Raw genomic sequence first — 13,345 nt, forward strand, 5'->3', positions numbered from 1 at the left:
AAAGAGAGAAAGAGAGAAAGAGAGAAAGAGAGAAAGAGAGAAAGAGAGAAAGAGAGAAAGAGAGAAAGAGAGAAAGAGAGAAAGAGAGAAAGAGAAAGAGAAAGAGAAAGAGAAAGAGAAAGAGAAAGAGAAAAAGAAAAAAGAGGGAGAAAAAATAATAATAAAAAAAGTTGTCTCAAAACATTGCTAGGCAAAACCCTAGTAGAGTATAATACAGGATATAAAGATGTTTAACATAATTTAACCATATAGATAATTCTTGGAATTTAATTGAGAAGATAAGGAGATGATCTGCAGTGACTAGATTGAGCCAGGTGAAAAGGCTACAGAATGGAAGCCTTAGGAAACCCAATATCATGCAGGAAAGCGCAACTCCAATTGCACAACGCTACATTCTAAATTAACTATTGCTTACATTCTTAGGATCAAACTGTGTAAAAACCTAATCAATGTACAAATGTATTTTAAAAAGCACAAATATTACAAAAAAGGAAAAGAAAATCGTATTAATACTTAGCATTGCAGTTTCATGCATTCTGCAACATGCTATTCTGACAGATTTTAATGTGCGGACCGTATAGATAGTCAACTTCAGGCTTTCCTTGAGGGCAATTGTTTGATTCAGCTGAACTAAGGTACCTGAGATTATTTACYAGAACTTTTTCACTCAAAAATTTAAAAATAATAGAGGTATTCCCATAATCTAGGAAGTTTCTTACCATAACAACTACTGGTCTTTTTTGCCTTGTTAAGAAGGAAGGTAAAGACTTCTGGGGTTTTTGTGGTTTTTCAGTGCTTTTATTGACCTGAAAATTCCAGAAGAGAAATATTAGTCCTCAAGAAAAATCCTCTCACTTAAGATTGTCTTTTATGCGTTTAAAGCACATCAATTGTGTCAACATTAGCATTACTGACCTAAAGTCAATTTCAGTGTATAGTGCCAGTTTCACATATTCTTTGTCAGTTAAGTTTTACATTATGAACAAACACAAATTATGAAACAAAGAACACAAATTATATTAATTGATTTTATATCAGTTTAGATATATTTCTCATCTTGCATATTTTATGAAGTATTTTTTAATTAGCAAGTAGCTAAAGCAAATGTCTACAAGAATTAGAAAAAGTCTAAAAAAGTTAAAAATCAAAGTTACATTATAACTTTTTCAGGTTGTTCCACTTATTCAGTATTTTACAAGCAATATCTAATTAACTTTCCTAAATTTTAGAGGAAAGAGAAAACATTTCAACATTTAAGTTAAAATATACACCTATCAAAATATATTTATATGTAATGTCAATAGGTGCATAGAAATGTTGACAGTATATAAACACATATATGCATATATACACATATATGTGCATATATATAAATATATATTTATAAAAAATTTTAAGGAATGCACCCAAATCCAACATTAGAAATATATATGATTTCAGAGATTTTCTTCTGATGAGCTGTCTTTAGCTAATTCAAGAAGTCCATACTTAAACTGTGATTTACTTTGATGTACGGTGAAGCTTTTAAACTCAATAAATAAATAAATAAATGGACAAATAGATGATGTATTCATTGTATATGCCAATATATCATCACAACTGAGGAAAACAAGCAGGTAGACACTTAACTGTATGTCTCTTCTTAAAATCTCTCAACTTCACTAGCATGTGAATATTAGCTTAACTGAGCTGCTTAACTGAGCTTTCCTTAATCAGGAGCTTAATTCACCTTTATCCCTCTGCCTCTAGCTATACAACACAATATTAATGTAGGACTTCTAATGATCAATGACACATGTATAGAAATTGTCATATGAGTTGGTATGTGATATACAAAGTTGCTCCTAAGTTCCACAAGAAATATAGCACAAAAAGCAGCGCTGCAGTCACAAGAGAGAGCTTGGAGCAAACTGGATAGATTCATGAATCAACAAGCTCATAAATTCACTGTAAAAAATTGGATCCATGATGGCAGCAGAGCAATGATAGTGCACCTGGGGGTCTGATCTGGCCAGAGATATACACCCATGGTGGTGAAAGGTAGAATGGGTTTAGAAGCATGGATCTTCCCACAAGCATATTCTCACAACATCTTTTTTTCCAAATACAGAATTACTTCAGTGAAGAAATAGCACTTCTGGGATTTCTTCATGTAAAAATACACGTAAATGTTTAAATAGTTTGATAAAATTAAATAGTATTTTCCAATGGTGAAATTTTGAAGTGTTAACGGCAGATATCTTAATCTTTTTAATTTTGAAGGCATAGTTTTGGCTTCAAGAGTTTTTTTTTTACCCTAGGGCTTGTGTAGAAAACTATCAGAATATCTTGTCTGTCTACTTTAATCTGTACAATCTCACATTTACGTGCATGCACACCTTAGATAAATGTATGTGCTCTGTCATCATGAAAACCTAGATAAACACTTTTCAAAACGGAGAGAGATCTCAATCTTTGCTAGCAACTGTTTTTTATATGTACTGCAACATGAACCATCTTTTATGTACCGTTCCACCCTTGACTTCAATAGTGTCGTCTCTAAATATAATTAGAGATAATTGTAACGATAACATACACAAGAAACTTCCTTTATCTTGACACCTTTATTTGGCAAACGGCATCCTCTCTCCTTTTATGATGATTCTCAGATGGTCCTCTAATAAAAAAGTACCGAGGTGCAAAGAATTCCCACAGACTTTTAACTGATCTCTCTATCCAATTCTTGTGATATTTGCCCTTTTGAATTGGCCATTTTCTACGCACAACTGCAATATTTTTGTTAGAATGCTAATTTATATCTTTGCACTTGATATTCAAACCAAAATAGATTTAAGTATTCAAATAATAGCACTGGTGATTAATCATTATACTTTTTGCTGTTGGTGAGCTATTAGGGCAAAACGACTCGCARTTTCATTTTATATATTTTCAAAAAAGAACAGGCTATTCATATGTGAATATAATCACATAATATATTTTGCTTTGAGGTGCCATTCAGTGTAACATATGAACATGGAGCTATATCAATGTAATTTTGCTTAGAATTAAGTGTGTTCTTAAATCTCTCCTTCAATAGACTATTACTTAGAAAAAAAAGCAGATTGCAGTAAGTCATAAAACTATGACACTTGAGCAAGCAGAGAAATATATTTTTTAAAGGGATTGTTATTTTAAAGTATAGATAGAGAAGTTGTGACAAACAGCAGAAAGATGTAAAATCATAACCTAAAAAAGCTGTCTCAGAGCTTATTAGTCTAACAAGAGGTGGTTAACTAATTCACAAATCACACTATTTTTTTAAAAAATTTGTTCCATCATAGTTGTATTACTTTTCCAAATCATATTTTGTGCTTTTAATTTATTTTTTTTCTGAGCAATTATCATTGCAATTAAAATCTTCTCTGCTTTGCATGACAAAATATGCCTGAAGTACTTATTTAAACTTGTAAATAAATTCTAAAAAAGAGCAGAAAAGTTTAGACACAAATATTCAAAATATTTGGGCATATTCAGAATATCACTTCCTCTTGATTGGTTACCCCTCTTCTTTACAAGGTACAAAYAATTCCTCAAAAATATTACTCATTCTAGTAAAGTATACATGTCTATAACTTTCAAAACTCTCAGTTTTTTTTATTTGTTTGTTTTTTACACCTCTCTCTGCTTTCCTTTTAAAGACTTTTTGAAATTACCTGATAATCAGCAGGGCCAGGAGTAGAAAATTCTTCCTCTTCATGAAGCAGCAAATATCTAGGAGCTGAAGAGCCAAAAGCTGCTCTCTTTGTGTAGGCCAAATACATGTTTTTCATACTTTCGTTTTCAATACTATAGTTCAGAATGTTATAGAATGCAGGGCCTGAAAAAACAAGTCAAAAAATTTCTGACAGCCTTCAACAAAGTTTTCTTTTTAAAATAAAACTTTATAATGGCATAATTATTAATATACCTTCAAAACAGTTCTGTCATTTTTTTAATAACAAAATACTCTCAGTTTAGATACTGGCTGGGTGAAAATTTCCCATTTGTATAATGATGATAGTTGTATTCCCAAAATGGATACAGTATGTACTGTTGAATATTTTCATATTGTGTCTGGTATTCAGCAGATAAAATGAAAAATAATTTATCTGTAGATCCTGAATACAACTTTCTACCAACAAGGTGACTGACTATTTACAGGGCGAGGGATTTTTTCAGTAGCAGATCTGAAGACAATTTGTCAAGCCTTTAACAAGACATCATAGGGATTTTATTAGCATGTCTAAGAGACATGAAAGTCTTCGTCCTGGGGATACAATAATCAAGCAAGCGCCGAATTGAGTCTTTCGTTGTCTAAAAGGTGTCTGGAGATTAAACGGTTTGTGCTGCCGTTGAATTCAGTTATACTAACACATCATAGGCCCAAGTCCAGCATAGGCTGCCTTCCTCTTTTTCATTATGAAAACAATTGTGTAATCCACCCTATTCCCCATTGGTAGAGGAGAAATGAATAACACAGGACACTTTTTGGTGTATTGAAGCAGGCTTATATGAGAGGAACCCAATAAAAGATTTAGACAGCTGGTCACAGGACAGCATGAGGCAAAGTGTACTGCGTAATCTCTAATGACAGCACTGAGAATTGAGACATCTAATGTGATACACAGAGATGCTCAGTGGAAGAGGACAAACATATGGCTTCTAGGTATACTTTAAGGGATTGCCAGCAATATGTTGACAGCTAAACTGAAAACCTATTTGAAAAATTAATGTCTGCCAATGGTAAAGGAGGGGACTTCAGACTTATTCTCCGCACTGCTGATAAAAATAGAATCAGCATCACTTTCTAAATTTGCCTCAGCATTACTCAGAAGAATCAGACAAGAGATTTTATGTCAAAAAATTAAATATGTTGCCTCTTGCTTCTCAGTAATTACCATTAGCAACCAAGCAACCTAACCCAAGCAACCGTTTACAAACACTCAAAAGTAATAAATAAATAATAAATGAAAAGAAATCTTCAAAAAGATCAGTCTCTCAAGATAACGCCTTGTGCCTACAATGAGACACTGAGAATGTAAAAGGTGCTAAGGGCAAAGCTTCACGTTCACGGTGTGAGCAAAGAGATATGGAGATAACACCATTTCATTTCTGAGTATCTCCTCCTTTCTAGTGCACGACTTAAGTGACTGGCTGAGAAAGTAGCAGTGGGGTGCCCGTCTCTCACCTAAACGGCACAGACAACTGGCCTGAAAGTCAGGAAATAAAACACAGCGACCACATAAGGAATCGGAGGCAAAAGGTGACCTTGCCAGAAATCTCTGTGTTGCAGAAGATTGGCATAACGTGCACACAAAACAAAGACAAGCAAATGGAAAAAAGTGCTAGTTCAAAGTGCTTGCTGACACCAGMTGACTGAGAATAACTGCTATGGCAACAGCACACTTCACATAACTATGCACCAACTATGGGGCAGCGAACGATGTGGATTTGCCTAATAGAGATACTTTCCACACTTGCCCTTCCATTAATATGTTCAAACTGCAGACATAGAAAGTAGACCCAAGTCTGCAAACAGAATACTGAACTGTTTAACACAGCCTCAACTAGAGTACAACTTATTTCTGCATAATAAAGATAATATTATTCAACTATTCAAATAAATTGAAATACTAGCTACAGATGTAATTTCAGGATGTACTGTTCTCTCCATATATACACCTGGATATGTGACTACTGCCAGAATTGCGGTGTTGAGTTCTGCTCACAGAACATTTGAAAGGCAAGAACAAGAATACCTAAAGAAAAGTCAGAGACACAAAATCATTTCACATCAGGTACAATTTATTCTGAACAACCTTTAGAAGAAGGTCACTGTTTTGCTACATTACCTAGAGCACTAGAGTGAGGATAATAAATTAAAGATACATATCACTACTAAACTGATGTGAGATATAATCTTGCCAACAGCCTGAAAACGTAATTAATAGAGCACACATTGACCTCAGCAAAATCACACTCTCCATAAAAGGATCTTTGTTGTTTTGTTGATAGACAGCTGTAGAGCCTGTATTTTTGTATTTTGAAGAAACCACCTTATTTAACACTAGCCCAAAAGTAGCTGGGAGGGGGAGGGAAGGGAGAGGAAAAGAGAGAGGTGGAGAACCAATATCCACAGATGTCATTTATATTGCTTTTTTGTTAGGTGAGAATCTTAGGAATGAAGTAAACAAATCATCCTTTTCCAAATTAGTTTGCATTTTTCATAGGTAAGTTGTGTTCATATTTTTAGAAAATCCCCAAAACTGGTGAGTTAGAGACCACATTTGGATTCCTTTGGGCAAAATCTAGTATAAATAGCTAAGTCTTTGATAGGTATGTTTTCTCTAATTCTTAGAGCATTTTCATTTCAAATTAATTTCATATTTTCTGTATTTTCAGTTACATGGCTAATTACTTATGTTTCACAATATCTAACTAATATTAAAGTTATGTAATCTGGATATCAGCAGTATTTGGATTAATTGCAAACCTGGCGTGCTTTCTGCCCTGAAGTCTTGAGTAAATCGAACAGCAGTTTGACCAAACGGGATCCTTTTTATTCCCGATGTTCTATTCAAGGACTCAAGACCCACRGATGGTTCATTATAGGTGCCAGGAGCTGGTGTGATTGATTTCACTGGTACAAATCTCTAGTAAAACACAAGGAAAAATATATTCTACTGACAACCTACAGGACATTCAGAATCTGCACAAAGCACTTGCTTCAGTTCAGTACATTTACACTCTTCCTCTCTTTCATAATCAAGGTAACTTAGAAACAGTGACAGCCACCACCTTGAATTTTTATGCTCTTGTAGGAGGGAGTTGCAACTCTGATATATTAACTCTGCATTTGTACAAATTTGTACATATTATACACACATGCCCAAATACATAGCCATATGAATAGTTAACAAACACGATGCTTATTCAGTCAGACCTTGCATTCAAGATGTTGATATAGACATGCTTTCAAAGATATGCCTTCTTTTGAAAAATTATGTCRTCCTTTTACCAGTTTTTATCATTACTGTCTCTATATGCTGCGCATACTGTATACAACAGTGCAGAAATTGAGGGTTATTTTATGATCCAACACTTACATACAGTGATACCACCAGCCAGATAGTACATATTGCAAAACGATAAAGGGAAAAAGAATGGGAAATATTGGGAGAGTAAACCATGGTAGAGCCACTTCTTTATCTGTTGTGCATAAAGAACATAAAGAAGATTATTCTAAGGCCTCATTCAAAATTCCCTCTGATACCTCTGACACTTAACATTCTTAACTGTAGAGGCTAAATTACAGATAATGGTCGAGTCAGTAGCTGACCATATTATGGCTATCACATTTAAATTAAAATCAAGCTAAAAGGTAGGTCTGCATGTTCAGAAAGATGAACACAGAGAGTAAAATTACTAGAATGTCTAATATGCATGTCTGTACTAATGAACTATACAGCATCAGGGCACAGTTCTGAACACTGGAAGTCATTTCAGAATACAGATAATACAGAATACAGAATAATACATAATACAGAATACAGAAAGATAATGTACTTGATAGACACAAAATCCGTTTTTGTCCTAAATACTTCCTAAAATAACAAATACAGATAAAAAAAAAAAAAGTGAAAAAAAAGGAGGCCTTTGAAGCAATCACAGAAGGATCACATTTACTCAGGCTATAACACATTTTCCAAAAGCACACTGTTGTGAGCCACCCTGTTGGTGAGTCCATTAGAACATTTGTCTRGGTTGTGTTCACACACATCTCAGTCATCAACCACTAGACTAAGTGTAGAAACACACAGAAATAATTAAGCAATCATAGAACACACGACAATTATGATTTCTTGTCAATTCCCTTATTGTTTTACTCATCATGCTATTATAATACATAAAGAGGAAGAAAAGGATCTTCCTTTTCTTAGAAAAAGAAAAGAGGAAGAAGGTGATCTTACTTCAGATTGTGAAAGAAAAGGAACATGTAGAAATGTTCTACCCTGCTGCATGGTGCTTTCACTCTTCTGAAATTGACTTTCTATTTCATATTGTCCAGGTCCCGGAAAACCCTGAAAAAAAACCATCAATTGCATATATTAATTTACAAATTTAACCACAAAAATACTATTAAATTTAATTAACATTTTGCCGATTGTGGTTTGAATTCATTATTTGAGTGATTTCCAGCCACTAAGATTTTGTGGCAAATTGTTCGGTTTTCTCATGTCTCCTCCACAGTTCAACAAGCTCACCTGACATGTCATTCATTTGCATTTCCCAGTGCAAACAGCAGTACACTACATTACCCTACCTGAACCGAGAAAAGTCATTTGACATTTTGGCTCATACATAACACGTATTAAAGTCTATGTATGAGCTGTACGATCTACTTCGTCCCGGAGAAAACAAGGTCAAGTTCAAGATGCTAATCCTGGAAAAAAAGTGTTGTTAAAAGTGTTCTTAAAATCATGTACCTGAAATAAAAAGACTCGGCAAAAATAARCAACAATCAAAAACAAATTTTAAAGTTTTTCTCAATTTTGAAATTTCAGACTCCAGAAATGTAGTAATTTTACAGACAGCAAGAGCCTGCATGACTGCAAAACACGTTGTTATATTAGACACTTAACACGATCTTATCCTCAGAAAAAGAAAATAAACAAAAATCAATCGCGATTCCATTTTGCCTAGGGTACATACAAGGTCTAGGGCAAASACAGAGGGGACGTTTAGGTATGTGATGATAATAAACACCTCAATCTATTCATAACATTGTATCTGTTTATGCTGAATTTTTCATAAAGTAATCATTTTGCTATATTTTAGTAAACAGTATGTTACCTTTTAGTAGAGTTCCTTCTTACTATCATCTGTCTACTGAGGTCTGCTTATATTACAATTAATTTACTGCTATTTGTTTTTCAATAAGCACAGAAAACTGCACTATGTACATGATTCCTACAGTACTCAAGAATTAATTTTGTACTGAGCAACTCTGCTATAAAAAGATATGATTACAATTAATAAGTTAGACAGATTTTAATTATCCTTCTCATATTTTTAGCCTTTCATTAAACTGGTATCATTACAACACAATCTTTCTCACTGAACCATATATCATGAAACAGACTCCTTAAATTATTTTGTATTGTTACCATCAGAATACTTTCTACTCTAAAATTGGTGGGAATGCAGATCAGACAAAAACAAATTTAGGATTATTTAAGCTTTTGCTTACAAGTTYCTTAATGATCAACAGAAACTTACAAAGAGAATTGTAATCTGTGGTGGAAATACAAATTAAGTTGTCAGGCTCTTCCAAGCCTTACGAGGCCGGAGGAAGCCTTTGCCCTGAGAAAGATGGAAACAAGAAAGAAGGGGGAAAGCCTGTTCATTTCTTGATCAAACTATAGCACTGCTGACAAAGTCAACAYGTCAACAATTATTTCCTAAAGTCAACAGTTATTTCCTAAAAACAAGAATATTTTCATCATTTTTTAGCTTCTCTTGCCTGAAGCAGAACTGAACTTCAGTTAATTTGTCAGCAACCAAGTACACGAAAATTGTTAGACAAATTCCACTAAGGACCAACATGATAAACAATTCTGGAAAGAGAAAGCACAGAAACTAAATGGCACCATACTGGCCACAACTTGAATTGTGTGGTTCAGTATTTTCTACACAGGTAAGTTCAAAGTAAACTAAGAAAACGCCTAGTCTGCATAGGCAGAATGCTTATTCAGATTTAAATATGGCATAGATAATAAGAAATAGCTGAAAGCCAAGTTACTCATTTCCAGCTCATCAGATCTCTTCAAATGTTGGAAAGCTTTGGATGAAGAATCCCCCCTATTAAGACAAATATATCACAAATTTGTTTACTTCTAACTTGCACTAAGAGTTTAGTGACTATTTCGCCACTAGGGAAAAAATAAAATAATAAAAACAAAAAGAAAAAAAGAGAGGTAGAGACAGAAAGAAAACAGGGTCATTAATGCTGGGCATTCCAAGTAACCCAAATGACCCAGCAGCTCAGTTCCCACTGGCACACAGCCCTCTTAAATTGCTCTGAAAGCTCCAATTCGCTATTAACGCATCTCCTGGAGATTTGCTAACTGGATTTCCTTAATATTGATTTAATTAAGTTTCAGGATTACAGGTCAGTACTGATTTCAAAGCGAAGTTTATTGCCTCCAATTTAACAGGGAAGCCCCAAAGGTTGTTTAAAACCTCCTTATGCAAAATATTCATGTCTCAAAAAGCATTCAAGTAAGAACAAAACAAAACAAAAAATCAGCAAATCCAAAGGTTCTTATCACAAGACAATAACATAACTGTAGGTAGTATTTTAAATGCATAACCACATATATTCCTTAGAAAAAAATAGAGATGATAAACTTCAGTCAAACAACAAATTATTTTGAATCCTGTGAGAAACAGAAGGAAAAAAAACCCATAAAACTGTAGTCATTACCAAATCTTTTTGCAGTCAGAATATACTTTAAAAGACTTTTAAACTAAAAAGGAGTGTGAAACTCACAAAAACAAGTAACTTTATTATGTTAATAGATCACATAGATGTATTACTGAGAATTTTTAAGGTTGCCCCGTGTTTTATCAACAAAAATACATTTTCATTATCAATATAAAGATCTATCAATATAAAAGTCCAAAGGGAAGTCATAGAGAAAACTATATTTTAATCCTTGATATTTTTGCTACAGGTAATATGTAACAATAATTTTATAGATACTAGAGAAACAGTAAAATGGCAACAGTGAAGTTGAAATCATCATAGTCAAAGTTATAAAAACACATTGTAAGATTTGAAAATGTCTCAACAATCATATTTTAATCCTATGTATTATTCTGATTTTTAGGCATGGCATATATTTATGGTTCCCAAAGCATATTACATTAATTACATTTAAATTCTTTATTTTTCTGCTTGACAAGTAAATGTAAGTTTTAGTATTCAGAATTTTTACCATCTTTAAGCCTTTAATACTTTCTATAATAAATATGTAAAATCAGTTCAAGATGATGTCAGTGCCAGCTACAGCTGAATTATTGCTGAAAATTATATAAATACAAATATAGAGAAAAAAACTACATTAAGCTTACTTCAAAAGCTCTGTTAGACTTCGGCTGACTGGAGAGGTCTTTTTAAAGATCTGAGGTACTAACAGAATAGTTGGTCTTAAGTATTAACAATATACTGAAACAAAACCTTGATCCCCAAATCCACTGGCACTCTGTGAATTCTTCTTCTGTTTATACACTGTGTCTATTTGTACTCCGTCTAATGAGATGCACTATGCATAGGATTAATTTAAATTGCACAGCAGTTGTGAGCATTTTTCCCCATACTCAACTCAAAGAGACCTTTGTACGTTTGCACTCTGAAGGGGCTGGGGTTCAACAAAGCTTCAAATACATAATTATTTCTGAACTATGGCCACGTTTTCCAGCAACCTTTTCACATATTTATGCCATTTACACAAACACATCTCAGAGCAGAGTCTAGGTTCAAAATTGTTGTGCTCAATGTTTTGTTCAGTCCTCTGCCTTTTTGCAGATCCATTAAGTACTTTAACTCCTTGAGACTTTCACACTTCACAAGACAAACTTGCCAGTTTAAGGCTATGTTGTCCTTTCTGCAACACACCTTCATGCTTTTTTGGGGTTTTTTTTGTTTTGTTTTGTTTTGGTTTTTTTTTAAGGAATCGGCAAACGAAGCTGCATAACATCATGATCCTTCTCTCATGGCCAAAAAGCCTWTTTACATCAATGGATTTTTTCTGGACTTAGACTTAGTGAAATCTAGAACCTGGCCATTGGTTACACAAAGATTAATACTTCCCATTACTTAGTTTGTCCATTTCCTGCCTGATAAACCAAAGACTAGAACCTGAAAACTGAGGGCACTTATAAATATAAAAAAGACATTTTATTGTATACATTATATATAATTACACAATATGCATACATATTGTAAGGTACAAATGCAACAAACTTTTTGTAGATTTCTTTTTCCTTGCATTTATTTTGTGCATTGAATAGAACAAAGCTCATGTTTGAAGTATCAACATTCAGTACATTTTCATCTATGGCAAACAATTCAGGCTCCTCTCATTCTGTCTACATGTCCTGAACAACAGAATACTCCTAAATTTTTTTCCAAGTAGCAATCTGATTTCCATAAATCATTAGTTTTCAAATGCATCAGACAAAATCTTACAGTATTAGAATACTTGAGTGGTTTGTTCTGTTTTGCGTTTTCAAAAAATAAATAAATAAATAGGATGTAGCCTAACTTCTGTTAACAGATGTTTTCCTACTGATTTAATAAGGATCAGATACAATGTTCAAATCACCTGCGCTAAGTCCAAGGCCAAATCATCATACAGCTGCTACATCTAAACAGCTTTTCTAGACCTTAAAAAACATACTTTAAAATTCAAGTCCCCCTTTCTTGCTAGGATGCATTTTTCTCATATTTTTCCCATATTAATGTAAATGCAGAAATCTCTACAGAAAGCATCTTTTGACTGCTAAGGYAAGAAGCAGGAAACACCTCACTTAGGTCACACTAACTATGCCCAAAAGGTTTAATGACAAATTAGTCCAAACCTCCCTTTCTCCCCAACCAGACTGAAGGATTATAAGTGACACAGATTTGCTAAACTGTTCTCACGTCGCAGCTCATTCTTGGCCTTCAGCCTTCCAGGTTTGAAGAAGCCTTAGCACAGTATAGCTACACATAACTACAAATACAYATACAAATGTTACTTCTAATAAGATTTCCTTATACGATAAACTTAGCCTACTCTTGAAAAATAATATAAAGGAATACTACATCAATACTGCCTGATATTAACATTGCTTTAATCAAATTAATTTCATTGAACACAACTAATATGCATATTCTAATCAATATCTATGCATATTCTAATCAATATCTTCCTGAAAATAGTTCATGATACTAAATTATAGCAATCTTTTTAAAAGGGTCAAATTTGCTGATCTGTGTTTAAGATATATCAGGCATGAAAATGCATAAGTTTTGATGTATCACTAATTCTGAAAGATCCCACTAAAGGAAATTACTTCCTTGCATTTTTTTTTTTTTAATGTTTAGTCAAATCACCCAATAAAGGTTTATAACTGTTAGCAGCTCTGCAAAGATGTATCTGCCTTCCTAGCACACTGAGCCCATTACAAAAGCCCAGGCATGACCCTTGCAACACTCTTCGCCACCGAAGATTTCCCATAAAATAACCCTTTCCTCAGGCATAAGCTTCATAAGGACCTA

General features: G+C 33.6%; 1 protein-coding gene across 1 annotated transcript in view; it reads right to left on the minus strand.

Moving 5' to 3' along the window:
• The window catches only part of STPG2 (sperm tail PG-rich repeat containing 2), a 169,524-nt gene that overhangs the window by 129,325 nt on the left and 26,854 nt on the right, over positions 1-13,345 (minus strand). Inside the window, exons 7-10 of the mRNA XM_026044773.1 lie at positions 7,989-8,099; positions 6,512-6,671; positions 3,693-3,856; positions 720-806 (exon numbers count right to left, since the gene is read on the minus strand). Of these exons, the coding sequence (XP_025900558.1) occupies positions 720-806; positions 3,693-3,856; positions 6,512-6,671; positions 7,989-8,099 (522 nt within the window). The remainder of the gene's footprint in view (positions 1-719; positions 807-3,692; positions 3,857-6,511; positions 6,672-7,988; positions 8,100-13,345) is intronic.

This window comes from Nothoprocta perdicaria, unplaced genomic scaffold (assembly GCF_003342845.1).
Source record: "Nothoprocta perdicaria isolate Ctin4 unplaced genomic scaffold, notPer1 scaffold_381, whole genome shotgun sequence".
Lineage (NCBI taxonomy): Eukaryota > Metazoa > Chordata > Aves > Tinamiformes > Tinamidae > Nothoprocta > Nothoprocta perdicaria.